Source organism: Tamandua tetradactyla, chromosome 3, assembly GCF_023851605.1.
Source record: "Tamandua tetradactyla isolate mTamTet1 chromosome 3, mTamTet1.pri, whole genome shotgun sequence".
Lineage (NCBI taxonomy): Eukaryota > Metazoa > Chordata > Mammalia > Pilosa > Myrmecophagidae > Tamandua > Tamandua tetradactyla.
In genome coordinates this window covers 130,588,306-130,606,081 of record NC_135329.1, presented here as the reverse complement: position 1 = coordinate 130,606,081, position 17,776 = coordinate 130,588,306, and the positions used below count along the sequence as shown (strand labels likewise).

The window sequence follows — 17,776 nt, the reverse complement described above, 5'->3', positions numbered from 1 at the left end:
TGGCCATGCAGTTCAGAATCATGAAATGTCTTCTTGACTCTCTGTGTTGACCCAGGTAATGATCCATTCACCATCGCCAATGAAAACATGGGCAAGTGCATAGTGCCGCTGAATGACTGGATAGTAGCAAAGGACTGTCAGGACACTGAGGACATGTTATGGAAGTGGGTATCCCAGCATCGGCTCTTTCATTTGCGATCCCAGAAGTGCCTTGGCCTGGATATCACCAAATCTGTGGATTCCTTGAGAATGTTCAGCTGTGACTCCAAGGCCATGCTGTGGTGGAAATGTGATGGTGACTCTCTGTATGGCGCTGCACAGTACAGGTTGGCTCTCAAGGGAGGATATGCAATAGCAAGTACAAATTCATCTGATGTCTGGAAGAAAGGAGGCTCAGGGGAAAACCTTTGTGACCAGCCTTACCATGGTGAGTATTGGGGAGGGACTTTGAGTCACTTGGCGTTATTCTTGTTAAATGAGGCATTGAACATGAACAACTGAGTAAAAATAAAGTTATATACTGGTAAAGAAAGTGAGCTAGCATTCAATTCAGGATCTGGGCAGTTACTTTAAGCTACATTCAACTCTGACATTGGTAGCATTTGCCCCTTTTGTAAGTAGAGCTAGGAGAGTTTAAATACCTTGCCAAAGTCATATTTTGAGGTAAACTTGTGATTTGAAGTCTGTCTGATAACTGAACTGATGTACTTCCTATGAGTCTATTCTGAACTCCAGACGGAAGAAAATGTTAGATTAACAGGAAATCCTTCATACAGTATAAAAAGCAAGTGCTCTAGGGCGGGTTACAGTGGCCCAGCAGGCAGACTTCTCGCCTGCCATGCCAGAGACCCAGGTTCAATTCTTGGTGCCTGCCCATGCAAAAAAAAAGGCAAGTTCTCTAATAAAGTAGAACCTATTCTAACTTATTCTAAGTAAGTAAGTAAAAAGAAGAGGAGGAAGAAGAAGAAAAAAGAAAAAAAACGTATTTTTCTTGCCTAGATATTTTGATGTAACAGAAAAATTTTAAGAGCCTCATCCGTTTATTTTTATTTTTGTCTTGACTACTATACTGTGATATTTATCTTTTTGTCAGCCATTTAGCAGTGGACTTTTTTTCAGTTGCTTCCAAAAATAAATATATGAATATTACCTTCAGGGTAACTGATCACAAACTTTACTCCGAGTCTAGGGATCTGATTACAACAATTTTCCCTGTTTAAAAAGAATAAGTAGATTTATTTTTTAAACCACTAAATGTAACTAGCAGTCACCTAAACATCTCTTTTTCATCATATTGCTCTAAATTACATCAATTATCTTTTCTTGTCTCTTAGTATTGCCTTACCCTTGCCCTTCTTTATAAATTACATACCTTTGCAAAAGTTTTCCTCTTTTCATAAAGCTCATTTAAGCTAAATTTAGTCTGTGACTCAAGATGGCATCTTCTCTTCCATCCCTCCTATTACCTGCATATGTTTTTCTCCTGGTGAAGCCTCTTTGCAGTCACTAGTGAAGATGGATCTGTTTCTGAGAATGTTAATTTATACTGTTATGGGAAAAGATTAGAGAATTAAAAGGGGTGTTTTCCTTGTCTCCAATTCCCCACCCTTGAGGAATTGAACAATTTGGTTTCTTCTAGCCAGCTTCCTCCTAAACTTAAAAAGCAAATGCCATCTAATGGCAATTTTAAGTTTTGTGCTCTAAAAGCCTTTCTTCAGTTTGGGAAGCCATGGAAGCAAACAACAAAATGCCTTTTGAACTGGATTTATCTTGTTTTGGCATATTTGTTCAGGCATCAGAAAGGATAATTTTCTTGGCAGAGTTCTTTCAGTCTCCTGCCCCCCAATTCTTTGGAGGGGTATAGTTTTAATCTTCTCAAACTCCCTCAGTCCCCAAAGTGTCTGCATTTCAATATAACTGGCTTTATTTTAATCCCATATGTTTATTCTATGCATTAATAACATGCTTCTGAGAAGAGGGTCCATGGGCTTCCCAAGGCTGCCAGCATAATCATTGTCATGGGAAAGGTTAACAACCCTCCCAAGGCACCAGCCTGGAGAGAGCTAAACAGGACCACTAGGAAAAACAGCTAAGGTGCATACAGTGTTTCTTGACCTTACAAATACAATATTTGGAACACAAAATTCAAAAAAGGCATACACAGTTCTGACTAGTCAAGACATACTTCAGGTTTTATATGCTCAGAGGACAGGGCCAAACCTGCCCCCTCTCCTCTGTTCCATCTACTACCAATTGGTATCATCCCGGGCATACCTATCAGAAATCTGCAGGCCACCCCAGAGCGTTTCTTCTTTCCTCTGCTGCCATCCAAATTTGATCAGATATTAAGTTCTGATAGTGTATGTTTTAAAAATTTACCTATATCCCTTCCTGTTATTAGGTTAGGGACTTATCTTAAGTTAGGGACTTTCTCTGGGACTGCTCTCTCAGATTCCTGATATTAGTCCCTGTGTCCCTGCCCCCTTCTTGTCTAACTGTGTAGAGATAAGAAAGATAAGATAACTGAGTCCCAACAAAGCAAGTCCAAAGTTACCCAGCTTATTATAAGCAAGCTAGGGCTCCAAACCAGGATTCCTTCCCCCAAATATAGAATCATTACTTTTCCCTGGGCTTTTGTATTATAGAGATTTTAACTTTTAATATAAGAGCATTTATTTGTCATTGTTTCCTGGCTTGCCTCCTATTCCCTATCCTGTTTAAGTCTTACTCATCTGAGAAAATTTCAGTTGTATAAACTTTACAAGTGAAGAGCATTTGACTAGTAGATATGCATTTTATATCATTAAGATATTTTGACCTCATTAGCAGTCCTCACATTTTGGGTATTTGGTAAATGATGCAGATAGATTGACTTTTATTGGAGGGATGGCTGTAGAAATTTTTGAATCTTGGAGGCAACTTTTAGAAGCTTGCCAACCTCTTTGCCAACCACTGAAATTATTTTGTCTGAAGATTACTGAAGAAATTATTTGTTAGTTTTCCATATAAGTGCCTCATCTCTCAAATGTTCTCCTTTGTAGAATAAGCTGTTGTTTTAAGGTTGCTCTTGCCATGAAATGGTGCACTCAGAAAAGATTCTTCTCAGGATAGTCTTGCCTTGTTAGGAAAACCCATGGGATTTAAGGGATTCAGGGACAGCAAAGAATGTATGGGAATAAAATTCTTAGTGAATAGTTAGCATAATTTATCTGCTGCTCTTGTGGCTGTTGTGTGGTTATCACTCTTCAAAGCACATTATGAATGGGAGAGCTTTTAACTGAAGCCCAGCTTTGATCTATGACATGTGACTTGAAATCCAAGAAGGCAGCCATTAGTGCCATAAGCCATCCTTGTATGTCAGGGACTCTAATCAGAGAGTCTGTTTTCATCCTGGTCACTTATAGCTGAATGACTGAACTTTTCATTTAACTTCTCTGCAATATCGGGATTTTACAAACAAGTGTCATACTTAACTTTACTCATCTCATAGGTTATATCAGGGTGCAAATGGAAGAAATGTATAAGATAGCACTCTGTTATAGGAAGAAAAGGTTTTAGAAAAATCCCTGAGATTGTACAAGTAATAGTTATTGTGCTAAGGAACTGTCCTTTGAGTTTTGTAACTGGTCATGAATTATTGGGAGCTTTTGTTATGGCTAAAAATAAAACATAAGTAACAAGCAGAATCCTTATAAACTATAAGATCGACATACCCTTTAACAGAATTATCCTGCTCAAAACCATTTATATGTCCTATAAAAACAAAACTGGTGCTCCTTAAAAGATTGTTTGCAAATAAAAGCATCTGGAGTATTCATACGTTCAAAATTGTTAAATTAAGTCTCATACTTCATTTGCATGAAGACTTGAGAATAATAGAGGATGTGGAATCAAATACTGTCTTAAGCACACTTTAAAGCAAATCTATGAGATATTTTGAGGGACTCTAATGATCTGGTAAAGGATGATGAGATCTCATTATTGTGTTTTACCTAATAGACATTATTTGATCTGGTAACTGCCAGGGTTGTAAACAAATTGAGGCTATAGAAAAGTGTGACAGCAGAATTAGCTGTTCTACAAAAACACCATTCCAAGGGAACTGTTATCAGCCTAAATATTGTACACTTCCTCCAGAGTTTCCAGGTATATCTGAGGTTGGGATAATTTTTCAGTTCCTTTCTTGTACCAAGGAAAATTACTGAAAGGAAATGCTAAACCTGCTACCTCATCAGCCACCAGCTAGTCCCATGACTGCCCAGTTGACACCGATTCTTCTTTCATAACTCAAATTGCCAGTTCCTTTCTCTCTCCAGGAATCCATTCAGAGGTCTAGCATCTCTTCCTCTCAAATCCTCAAATCTAAGTCTTACACTTCCGGGATGGGTGGGTGGAACGTGTGGTTCTGCACACAGCATCCGATGGGGCACATGGGGCCTGGAGTCTCAGGACTCCACTCTCCTGCAAGCGGCTGGTGGGTGTCATCGAGATCTGTTTCATGTTTGTTGTCGAGTACAAAAAGACGCAATCGAGCCCGTAGCATACTGGGGCATCACCGACTGTGTGCAGCAGATGGTCAGCAGCCCTGGCGTCAGGGGCCTCAGCCTGCTCTACGGCTCCATCCCCGAGGCCTCCACCAGCTTTGGCATGTTGGAGTTTCTCAGCAACCAAATGCAGGACACCCAGGCAAAGCTGGGCAGCATGCACAGGCTGGTGTGCGGCCTGGATGACAAGGTGGCAAGGCTAAGGTAGTCATGTGCTCAATGGAGAATATCAAGGTGGAGTTCATCCGCAACCAGACCTCTGCTAAGTCCAAGTGCAGCGGCTGCTTCCGTGAGGTCGGGGAGATTGTACGGGAACAAGGGCTGAAGGGGACATACTAGGGCTTCATGGCCACTGCTTAAGCAGGGCTCCAACCAGGCCATCCACTTCTTCCTCAAGACCTTCCTGCACAACTAGTACTGAGGGGACAAGCCCATGAACCTGCTGATCGCTGGTGCCACCAACATACTGGGGAACACTGCTGAGTGTGATCAGGACTCGGATGCAGGGCCTGCAGTTCCACAAATACCAGAACATGTTGGACTGCAGCCTGCAGGTCCTGAGGAATGAGGTGGTCAAGGCTACAAGGACTACAAGGACGCTGGTCCTCACCTGGGCCGTGTCTGCCTGGACCATCGTATTCCTCATCTATGATGTGAAGCTGTCCAACAAAGTGTGAAAGATGACTGAGCATGAAGGTTTAGGGCAGACCCCCACTCCCCAGGCCTTTGGACCAGTTGGTCTCCTTGTCTCCTATTCCAGGAGACTTATTCCAGGACAGTTGTATGAAAAGGCCCCTCTCGCACCCTGCAGCCTGCATCTGCTCCTGTGACTATAGGGGCTATCAGTCCATGTGGTCTGTGTATGACTCCATCATAGTGTCTCTGTATCTGGTCTGCTGTGATTCTGTGTCCCTATGAGTCCTGCCCACATGTCCCACATTCTTGCCAAAGGCCATATGTCATTGTTTCATGTTATGTGATACTATCCTGTACCTCTCCATGGCCCAGTCCCAGCCTGGTGTCTTTCACCCTGGGTGGAGGGGGCACCCTGTCCTGGCCTACCACAGCTGCTTCTGCTACCTCACTGCATTCCAGGGCCCATGTGCCCTCTGCTTCTCCTACCACTGGCCTTTAGTGGCCCTTGAGCCCTCTCTCTGCCCCAGATGGGGTGGCACCTGCACTCTCAGAATCATCCTTCCGAGACAGGATAATCCAGATCCTGTCACAAAAAAGACCTAACAGACGAACACCTGTCTTAATTCTACTGCCACTCTGTGAACAATGGGGCTAACTGTCCATCTCTAACTCCACAGGTGTTAGATCTCTAACTCACACCCACCTTCAGTGATTCCAAGGTATTTTTCTGGCCCCACTCTTATTGAAAAAAATAGAAAATAGATTGTAAATTTAATCCCAAGCAGGGTACCCTTTCTTGAATAGTACTCTCCACCCATGGTGGCGTCAGTGGGTCCTTACTTGATCAAGCCAGGATCTTTTAGCTCCTAATCACACCACAATAAGTGAAACTTTTACATGGATTATTTCATTGAATCCTCACAGCAACTCTATAAGTAAACACTATTATCCTCAATTTGCAAATGCAGGAACAAAGGCTAATGAGGTCATCTTGCTTGCCCATAGTCACACAGTTGTTCCTGAGGCGTCCAGGATTCAAGTCCAGACTTGAGCAGTCAGCAACCATGCTCTTAATTAGTGCATTATACAACCTACCCATATACTGTATTCTCATAAGTAAAAACAACAGTCTTTTCTTAAAACTGTTTTAGAAACTAGCTATCCAGTTTTTAACTCTCCTTTCGTCTACTTTCTTCCCAACCCACAGAAATATATACCAGAGATGGGAACTCCTATGGGAGACCTTGTGAATTTCCATTCTTAAGTGATGGGAAATGGCATCATGAGTGTCTTCTTGATGAGAATCATAGTGAGCCATGGTGTGCAACTACCTTAGATTATGAATACGATCAAAAGTGGGGCATCTGCTTAAAACCAGGTATGTGTGGGCTGGTTAACTTTACATATGGAAAGAAAAGGATATAGTTTATATGAAGCAAAGGGAAAAGGAAGAGTCCAAGATGACACAAGAATAACCGTGAGAACTGCTATAGTAAATAAAGAGTACATTTGCAGGTCACTGCGTTTGCTTTCATAAGTAGGTCAGAAAGAAAATCAAGATGGAATGATGTCACGGAGGACAAAGGAGGAGGTAGGTGAGCACACATACCTCAGGGAGAGAAAGGGTAAAATAAATTAGCAGTTAAGAAATTGTTACTGACCTTTAATAGATCAGTTCCAGAAGACAGTGGTAGTAAAACCTGGATTCTAGTGAACTGAAGAATGAAGAGAAGGTGAGTAAACCTCTTAAGTTTCATGGAGAATGAAACTTAAGTTTCATTAAGTTCGAAGAAAGATTTTAGAATGGCGGAGAAAAGTATGTTGGAAAGAGAGGAGACAGATACCACCAGCCCTCTCAAAATTGGTGACATGGTTCCCTCTGCCATTTCTATATGTTGGTCAGAACACTCGGTTGCTTCTTATTTGAAGCAAACTATTCAGGCTGTGCTAAAGAGTTTGTTGTTGAGAGAGAGAGGAGAGACCAAAGTAGATGCTGCATTTTGGTGTACAATCAAGACATTTTTCTGGCCAGTCAGGTAAGGATTACAGGGCATTGCAATACCTTACAAGTGACAGGTATTCAAGAAATTTTTTTTTAACTTTTGATTATTCCGCTCTACATATATAATCAGTAATTCACAATATCATCATATAGTTGCATATTCATCATCAAGCAATATTTTTTAAAGGGCCCTAGGTTGAGAGAATCTATAGCAAAGAGGAAAGGAAAAAGACTGAAGTAATGACAGTTAATACTTGTAAGGCTCTGCCAGGTGTCAGGTACTTAAATATTCAACATACATCAATTCATTCAAGCCTTATGACAACTCTCTAAGGTGGTTGCTACTATTTATCCCCATTTACAGATGAGGAAAGTCAGACACAGAGGGATTAAGTAACTTGCCTAAGGTCACACAGCTAATAAATCTAGCCGGGAATTGAACCCAGTTTGTCCTTTCCCCATACAGCCACACTGCCTTGCCTCATTGAGAAGCCAATACCTCTAGATCTTTGTTCCCATTTATGAAATAAATGGCCCTTCCACCTTGCAGGTCCATGAGTCCAAAATGTGATATGTGACTGAGTTACACGAAACCCTTTGGAAAACCCCAAAGTGGAGCCTGGGACTTGCGTAACATAGTCTGTGTTGGTTCTCCCTCTTGTAGGGAGTACAAGGAAAGCTCTGAGTATATTTTTGAACCACTATATCAAGACCTAAATACCTCTTTCAAGGAAATAGCTTGAAGGTTTTCTGTGTGAAAAAATATATATATATATTCATATATTTGTTGGAGTTTACAGTATGTACATTTTATATAATTATATAGGATATATAATATATGCATAATTCATATACATATATAATGCATATAATCTGAATTATATAATATTAATTCTATATCATAATATATGAAGATATATTTCTAGTATCATATTGAAGAGAAACTTGGACTCAGTTTCTCAAATAAGGTAGTCACTTGGGCTCTAAATTTGGCCATTTAAGTAGAATATCTGTGCCCATATATGCACATGTGATTTTGTTTTGCTGCAGGCCCTGTGCAATTTGCTACCATCTTCAAGTGAGCTTGTTTTCCATCAGCTCAAGGGTATGGCACTGTGTGAACAGTTGAAGGCTCCTACCTTCAGGGAGAGGACAGGCAGAGGCATGGGATAAAACATGGCATTATAATTGATGGGGGGAATAGGGAGAGTGGAAGCCTTTAACCAATTTTAGTCCTTTGGTGTCCTGTGACTTAAATTTCATTGTGTAACCAAAGGATTGAAATATCATCTGGTTCAGAGTTAGCCTTAATTTTGGCAGACTCTAAGAGTATACAAACTGTGAGCCTTCTGGTAATAGAAAATATTATGCCATTACTTTATAATCACTAATGTATCTTTTTATCACCAGAAAATGGCTGTGAAGATAATTGGGAAAAGAATGAGCAGATTGGAAATTGCTACCAATTTAATACCCAGGCAGCACTGTCTTGGAAAGAAGCTTATATTTCATGTCAAAATCAAGGAGCTGACTTACTGAGCATCAACCACGTTGCTGAATTAACTTATCTTAAAGGTAGGTTTGACTTACTTGTGGTAAAGTGTTGAAATTGTAAAAGTGCTTTCTTCTGTTTTCATATCCAGGTGTGTTGTTTTGTGTGTTATTTTCTATGTTCTATTTGGAATTAAACTTGAACACTGAAATGTACAAGCAGAATCAGTAAATGTAATTATATTCCATTGGTATAATCATGTTCCATGATTTTTAATATATTTTGTGAGGGAAATTAAAGAGAGATTCATGTTCAGAAAATGGGGTAGGGCCCCAGGATTAATTTGCTACCCTAATTCTAAGTGAAAGGATTTGAAAAGGAAGTCAATACTAAACTTTTCGAACATTGAAAAGTAGTGAACTCCAAGAAGGTGGAGGAGATGGCTGAATAAAGATGGCCTTAGGAAAGAACCTCATGTGAGGGAGTATAATCCTGACAGGGACATGGAAGGTTTTAAAGAAAATCTTAAAGTAGGTATTAGGACATGGATGCCGAGTGGATAGATGGATTTGAAACATGATGGTGATGGTAATTTAAAATTTTTTATTATGAGCATTTAAAATATACAGATAAGAATGAAAAATAACGTTAAAGAGACCTGCATAAACCACCACCCTGACTAACGTTTTGTCATATTGCTCTAGATCTCCCTCTCTCTCTTTCTTTCTTTCTTTAAAGACATAAAATGTTAGAAGAGTAAAATCCCATGCCCCGCTCTCAAAGTAACCATCACTCTGATGGATGTGTAGCATTCTGGAATGCTTTTATAACATATATACATTTATATGTATACTATATTATGTTATTATATTCATTATGTTATTGTTATACATTATTGAAATGATAGTGTTCTAGTTTGCTAGCTGCCGGAATGCAACACACCAGAGATGGATTGGCTTTTAATAAAAGGGGATTTATTTTGTTAGTTCTTCAGAGGAAAGGCAGCTAACTTTCATCTAAGATTCTTTCTTATGTGGGAAGGCACAGGGTGATCTCTGCTGGCCTTCTCTCCAGGCCTCTGGGTTCCAACAACTTTCTGCATCTCCAAAGGTCTGGACTGAGCTGTGAATGCTGAGAATGAAGCATGCCGAGCTGCTTGGGCTGTGCTACGTTGCACTCTCTCATTTAAGCACCAGCCAGTTAAGTCAAACATCATCCATTGCAGCAGGCATGCCTCCTAGCCGACTGCAGATGTAATGAGCAACAGATGAGGTTCATGTACCATTGGCCCATGTCCACAGTAACAGAACTAGGTGCCTTCACCTGGCCAAGTTGACAACTGAATCTACCTACCACAGATAGAAATACTATCTTATTCATCTATATATAACTTTATCCATTTTAAGTGTGTTGGTTGTATATTATTAATGTATGAATAATCCACAGTTTATCCATTCTGCTATTGAGAGACGGGTTATTTACATCTTTTGTTATTACAAACACTTCTGCAAGAAAATCCTTAAGCATGCTTCATTGTGTAGATGTGTGGGAGATTTTCTAGAGACTAGGGATTGCTGAGTCATAGGGTGCACATCTTTCCTTCTAGTAAAAAATTCCACATTGCTTTCCAAAGTGGTTGTATCAGTTTACACCTCCTCTAGCACTTGGTGTCATCAGACTTTTTAATTGGCCAATACAATGGATATGCAATAGTATTTCATTTGTGTTTTGTATTCCCTTATTCAGTGTGAGTTTTTTCACAGTTTTATTCATACACAATAAAATCCATCCTTGTAATAGTGAGGTACATTTGTTCTAGTTCATGTAAAAACTTTCTTATATTTGTACAATTAGCCATCTTCATTGACTACTCTAGGTTTCGCTAGGTTATACAGACCCAGAGTTTTTCCTCTAGCTTTCTTTCTGGTGACATATACAACCCTAACCTTCCTCTTTCAGTCATACTCACACTTAGCATTGTTAACTACACTTATAGTATTGTGCTACAGTCACACAGTATGAACATTTATAATCAACATTATTAAACATTTTGTACTCCTAAAGCATTCATTTACCTAGTCTCTACCTTCTTATCTTCTGACAACCTGTGCTCTTGAATTGAACTTCCGAAGTTTGCTCATTATAATTATTTCATATTAGTGAAACTATATGATATTTAAACAAAAAATAAGCCTTTTGTTTATGGCTTATTTCGCTCAACATAATGTCTTCATGGTTCATCCATGTTGTGGCATGCATCACGACTTTATTCCTTCTTATAGCTGTGTAATATTCTATCGTATGTATATACCACAGTATATTTATCCACTTATCAGTTGATGGACATTTGGGCTATTTTCATCTATCGGCAATTGTGAATAATGCCACTGTAAACAACGGTGTACAAATGTCTATTTTGTCCCTGCTCTAAGTTCATTTGAGTATGTACCTAGTAACAGGATTGGCAAATCATATAGCAAGGCTATACTTAGCTGAGGAATCACCAGCTTTCTTAGTGGCTGCACCATTCTGTATTCCCACCAACAGTGAATAAGTATTTTCCAGGAATGTAGTTTTCTGGGTTTTTTTTTTTCATAATGGCCATTCTAGTAGTTGTGAAGTGATTGGTATCTCATTGTTCTTTTGATTTACATTTCCCTAATAGCTAGTGAAATTGATCATCTTTTCATGTGCTTTTTAGCCATTTGTATTTCCTCTTTAGAAAAGTGTCTGTCGATGTCTTTGGCACACTTTTTAATTGCATCGTTTGTCTTTTTGTTGTTGAGTTATAGGATTTCTTTATATATTCTGGATATTTAACCCTTATCGGATATATGGTTTCCAAATATTTTCTCCCACTTAGTAGGCTGTGGCTTTCACTTTCTTGATAAAGACTTTTGAAACCAAAGAAACTATTGGATTTTGTGGAAACCCCATTTGTCTATTTCGTCTTTCATTGCCCATGCTTTTGGTGTAGGGTCTAAGGAACCACCTCCTACTGCAAGATCTTTAAGATATTTCCCTGCATTTTCTTCTAGGAGTTTTCTGGTCTAGCTCTAATATTCAAGTTGTTATCCATTTTGCGGTAAATTTTTAACAGGGTGTGAGATAGATTATCCATTCTTTCGGATATGGATATCCAGTTTTCCCAGTACCGTTTGTTGAAGAGGCTTTTCTGTCCCAGTTGAGTGGACTTGGCCCCCTTGTCAAAAACCAATTGGCCATTGATTTGTGAGGGTCTATTTCTGTGAGGGTCTATTTCTGAACTCTCAATTCAATTCCATTGGTCAGTATATCTGTCCTTATGTCAGTACCGTGCTATTTTATGCTTTAAGGTTCAGGAAGTATGAGACCTCCAACTTCATTTTTCTTTCTCAAGATGTTTTTAGCTATTTGGGGCACCTTGTCCTTCCAAATAAATATGATTATTGGTTTTTTAATTTCTAGAAGTAAACTGTTTGTATTTTGATTGGTATTTGTGCTGGTTTGAAATGATGTATGTGCCCTAGAAAAGCCATGTTTTAATCCTAATCCCATTTTGTAAAGGCAGCCATTTCTTTTAATCCCTGTTCAGTTTTGTATGTTTGAAACTATAATTAGATAATCTCCCTGGAGCTGTGATTTAATCAGAGTAGTTGTTAAACTGGATTAGCTGGAGGTGTGTTTCCACCCATTGGGTGGGTCTTGATTAGTTTATGAAGTCCTGTAAAAGAGGAAACATTTTGGAGAATGAGAGCAATTCAGAGAGCGCAGAGCAGAATGACATAGCCACAAGAAAAAGAGTCCATCAGCCAGAAACCTTTGGAGATGAAGAGGAAAATGCCTCCTGGGTTGCTTCATGAAGCAGGAAGCCAGGAGAAGAAACTAGCAGGTGATGCTGTGTTTGCCATGTGCCCTTCCAGATGAGAAACTCTGACTGTGTTTGCCATGTGCCCTTCCACTTGAGAGAGAAATCCTGAACTTCATCGGTCTTCTTGAATCAAGGTATCTTTCCTTGGATGCCTGTGATTGGACATTTCTATAGACTTGTTTTAATTGGGACATTTTCTCAGCCTTACAACTGTACACAAGCAACTTATTAAATCCCCCTTTTAAAAGCTATTCCATTTCTGGTATATTGCATTCCGACAGCTAGCAAACTAGAACAGTATTGCATTGAATCTGTAAATCGGTTTGGATAGAATTGAAATCTAAACTTTATTGAGTCTTCCAATTCAAGAACATGGTATGTCCTTCTGTCTATTTAGGTCTTCTTTGATTTATTTTTGCAATATTCTGTAGTTTTTTTGTGTACAGGTCCTTTAATCTTTGGTTAGGTTTATTCCTAGATATTTGATTCATCTTCATTGCTATTGTAAATGGAATTTTGTTTTCTTGAGTTCTTCTTCAGGTTGTTATTTGCTCGTGTAGAAATTCTACTTTTTTTTTTTTTAAAGTAACGGAAGATATTTAATCTAGAAAACACTTGGTAAATACATGATAGGTATCATTAAATACTTAAAAGGACAAGCACAGGAAAGAATGAGTAGATTTCCTAACACCCATGGATAAAATTTATAGACTGTACCCTTTTACTTGATATAAAGAAGATCTTTTAAAACATGATTGTCTAGGAGTAATCAAGTAGGGTCAGATGACCACTAACGGGGAATATTTCATATGCAGGAGCAAGTAAGATCTGAGTCACTGTCCTATTGGTAGGGTATTTGTAGTGTTCCTCAGTTAAAGAAATACTGTAAGTGAGCTTCAGCCCAATAAATATCACTCCTCACAAAGTTGTGTCAGTTACTATAAAGGCAAAATGTGGGAAGGCAATAAATACTCTGGATCCTGGAATATAGTCAGACAGGAGCCTTCATGCAGGTACCCTTTCCAGTTTTCCGAACACCCACTTGCATGTGATTTCAAAACACCCCATACCTTTATTTGGCTTTACCCATTTGACAGTATGCTCAATATGAGCAATTTGACTCCCAGGCTAAGGTCAGGCCTGAGTGTTTCTCATGAGCCATGGTTTTAGGCTGAGAAGCCTTGAGGGTTCGTGGAGGGAAAGCCCCTCTGCCCGCATCAAAGTCTGTGGAAGGAGAGGGATCTAAGGAGTCCTGGGGAGACAAGATGAAAAGGTCCAGGCCTAAGCAGCATTACTGTCCATGAATGCCCTGAATCCTGTGGGTCTGTGCACAGGACTATTTCTTCTTGGCCAGCTTTATTCTAAGGGGCCTGTGTGGACCAAGATTAGGGACTAGGCAGAAAGTGATGACCTGTTGGAGGGAAGCCAGGCCCTTTAGGTGTCGAGGATGGTTGGAACATCGTGCTGAAGTGGGCATAGCTTTCAAACTGCAAATGGTGGCCCAGTAAAGAGGTGATTCCATGGATAAAATGGATCCAAACCAGTCCTGATTGCCCCTCCAGATACCAGCCAACCATAGGAGACCAGGTTTGGGCTGTAGTGAACCTTATGAATAGCCTCCAGCTGCAGCCTGTCCAGGCAGAGCTGAGGGTAACCCTCTCCCTCTTGCATATGCAGCACTGGTTCTCTGTGGAGCAGATCATAGAATGAACCCAAATCTGTGTCTTGAAAGAGCAAGTAGTGATGGTTGAGAATTTCGGCAAAAGTTTGAACCTTGGGAGGATCAGGGGCTCCAAATGAAGCAGAAGAATAATCCTGGCCTTAAGAACTTTCTTGATATGGCATCAGATTTGCTTTATGTATAGGGAATCTATGCTGAACAGTTCACTTGACATTTATTGGGTTCAGTGCCATATCAGGCAATATGGCTGCAATGAGCTTTCTGGAGATAACTCCTGTGACTGTGGTCCCAAGCCAGTCTGATCCTGAAGGACTCCAGACAGTGCCTTTTTCAGAAACAGTGAAGTAGGCCTTGAAACCAAAGTAACCAGTATCAATACACTGAATTCCACAGAGCCTGGAAGAGGCATAGCAGTTGTCCTGAGCCACAGATATACCATTGTAGGGGAACAGCCAGGCCAGCTCTGTACTCAGGGAGCACTTGATTGAGTTTATTGGTTCATCGAAGGCCCAAAATTTGATTTACCTGCTGCTCCCAGCAGAGACTAGGAAATGACTGCTAGCAGAACATTACTGATTTTTGCGTGTTGATCTTGTACCCTGCCATTTTGCTGAATTCATTTTTTTAAGTGTAGTAGCTTTGTTATAGGTTTTTCAGGGTTTTCTATATAAAGGATCATGTCATCTGCAAACAGTGAAAGTTTTACTTCTTCCTTCCCAATTTGGATGCCTTCTTCTTGATTTTTTTTTAAATTGTTAGGTTTAACATATATACAAAGAAAAGAAGGAAAAAAGCAATGATTTTCAAAATATACTTCAATAAGTAGATACAGAACAGATTTCAGAGTTTGTATTGGGTTACCATTCCACTATTTCAGATATTTTCTTCTAGCTGCTCCAAAGCACTGGCGGCTAGAAGAAATATAAATATTTTTCTTTTTTTGTGAAAAATAACATATATACAAAAAAGAAATTTCAAAGCATATCACAACAATTAGTTGTAGAACATATTGCAGAGTTTGGTACGGATTATATTTTTTTTACTTGTAGCTGCTCTAAGATAATGGAGACTAAAAGAAATATCAGTATAATGATTCAACAATCATACTCATTTGTTAAACCCTACCTTCTCTGTATAACTCCACCATCACACTTGATCTTTCTTCCACTCTTTGGGGGTATTTGGGCTATGCCCATTCTAACTTTTTCATGTTGGAAGGGGCTGTTGATAATGTGGAACAGGTAGATGGAACTAGTTGATGTTCTAGAGAGGTTGGACCCTCTGCATTTCAGGACTTTTCTGGTCCAGGGACCCATCTGGAGGTTGTAGGTTTCTGGAACCCTAGTGCATGGAACCTTTGTAGAATCTTATATAATGCCCTAGGTGTTATTTAGGATTGGCAGGAATGGTTTTAATTGGGGTTTGGCAAGTTATGGTAGGTAGCAATGTCTAACTGAAGCATGCGTTAAGAGTGACCTCCAGAGTAGCCTTTCAACTCTATTTGAACTCTCTCAGCCACTGATACCTTACTTGTTACACTTCTTTTCCCCCTTTTGGTCAGGATGGCATTGTTGATCCCATGGTGCCAGGGCCAAACTCATCCTTCGTAGTCATCTCCCACACTACCAGGGAGACTTTAACCCCTGGATGTCATTTCCCATGTAGGGAGGAGGGCAATGATTTCACTTGCAGAGCTGGTCTTAGAGAGAGAAGCCACATCTGAGCAACAAAAGAGGTCTTCCAGAGGTGACTCTTAGGCATACCTATAGGTAGGTTAAGCTTCTCTGCTATACACATAAGCTTCACAAAAGCAAGCCTCAAGATCAAGGGCTTGGCCTGTTGATTTGGATGTCCACAATGTTTGGTACAATATCTAGGTGAATTGTTCCTTTTATTAGTATGTAGTTTTGATATGCTGTGTTCTCATTTTTATTTGCCTTGAGATATTTATGATTTCTGTTGTAATTTTTTCCTTGAGTCACTGGTTGCTTAAGAGTGTGTTGTTTAGCCTCCATAAATTTGTGAATTTTCCAGTCCTCCACATGTTAATGATTTCCAGCTTACTTCCATTATTATCAGAGAAAGTGCTTTGTATAATTTCAGTCTTTTTAAATGTATTCAGATTTGGTTTGTGACCCCATATGTTGTCTGTGCTATAGAATGATCCATAAGTACTTAAAAAGAATGTATATCCTGTTGTTGTGGGGTGCAGTGTCCTGTAAATGTCTGTTAAGTCTAATTAATTTATCGTATTATTTAAGATCTCTGTGTCCTTTATTGATCCTGTGATTATCTATCGATTGATCAGAGTGGTGTATTGAAGTCTCCAACCATTATTGTAGAGATATCTGTTTCTCCCTTCAGTGTTGCCAGTGTTTGCCTCATTTATTTCAGAGCACCCTGCTTATGTGCATAAATACTTATGACTGTTATTTCATCTCTGAGAATTGCCCATTTTGTTAATATATCGTGTTCTTATTTGTCTATTTTAGCAATTTTTTTCCATTTAAAGTCTAATTTGTCCAATTAATATACTATCTCTGCTCTTTTTTTGTAGATGTTTGTATGGAATTTCCTTTTCTAACCTTTCACTTTCAGCCTATTTTTGTCCTAGGGTCTAAAGTGAGTCACTTGTAGATGGCATGTAGATGGATCATGTTTTGTTATCCATTCCACAGTCTGTTTCTTTTGGTTAGGGAGTTTAACACATAAATATTAAATGTTACTACAGTAAAGGCAATACTTTAACCATTTTCTCCTTTGGCTTTTTAATATAATATCTTAATTTTTTCTCTCTTTTTACCCTTTTGATTACCCTTGATGATATTCTTCATTTTTACACACTTCCCTAAACCTCTCTCTCTCCTGTCAGTCTATAGAACTCTCTCTAGTATTTCTTTTAGGGCAAGTCTTTTGTTAAAGAACTTTCTCAGCTTCCGTTTACCTGTGGATATTTTAAACTCTCCCTCATTTTTGAAGGACAGTTTTGCTGGATATAGAATCCTCAGCTAGCAGTTTTCTTCTTTCGGTATTCTTAAATATATTATGTCACTGCCTTCTTGCCTACGTGGTATCTGGTGAGAAATCGGTAAAGATTTTTACAGAAAAATGTAAAGATTATTTACATACATATAAGGAAAGCTGTGTATGTGATGAATTGCTTTTCTGTTGCTGCTTTTAGAATTTTCTCTTTGTCTTTAGCATTTGATAGTTTGGTTAATAAGTGTCTTGGGGTAGGTCTATTCTGATTTATTCAGTTTGGGTACATTGCACTTCTTGGAACCTGTCTATTGATATCTTTCATAAGTGTTGGGAAATTTTTTACCCTTAATTCTTCATATGTTCTTTCTGACCCTTTTCCCTTCTCCTTTCTTTCTGGAATGCCCATGTTGCATATATTTGCATGCTTCATGCTATCATTCAACTCCCCGAGACCCTGCTTTCATTTCCTCATTCTTTTCCCTATCTGACTTTTGTCTGTAAGATTTTGAATGTCTTATCCCATAGGTCCTTTCTTCTGCCTCTTCAAATCTGCTGTTGTATGTCTGTCTCCAGTGTATTTTTTATCTCT

At 39.2% G+C, this 17,776-nt stretch overlaps 1 protein-coding gene and 1 pseudogene across 3 annotated transcripts in view; both read left to right on the top strand.

The window, feature by feature from the left end:
- Positions 1-17,776, top strand: part of LY75 (lymphocyte antigen 75) — a 212,563-nt gene that overhangs the window by 6,520 nt on the left and 188,267 nt on the right. For 2 of the 3 annotated variants that reach the window (XM_077153968.1, XM_077153966.1), the window contains exons 2-4: positions 56-427; positions 6,388-6,558; positions 8,593-8,757. In XM_077153968.1, the coding sequence (XP_077010083.1) occupies positions 56-427; positions 6,388-6,558; positions 8,593-8,757 (708 nt within the window). The remainder of the gene's footprint in view (positions 1-55; positions 428-6,387; positions 6,559-8,592; positions 8,758-17,776) is intronic. The other variant, XM_077153967.1, reaches the window with a different exon arrangement.
- LOC143677669 (tricarboxylate transport protein, mitochondrial pseudogene) lies at positions 444-5,221 on the top strand (annotated as a pseudogene).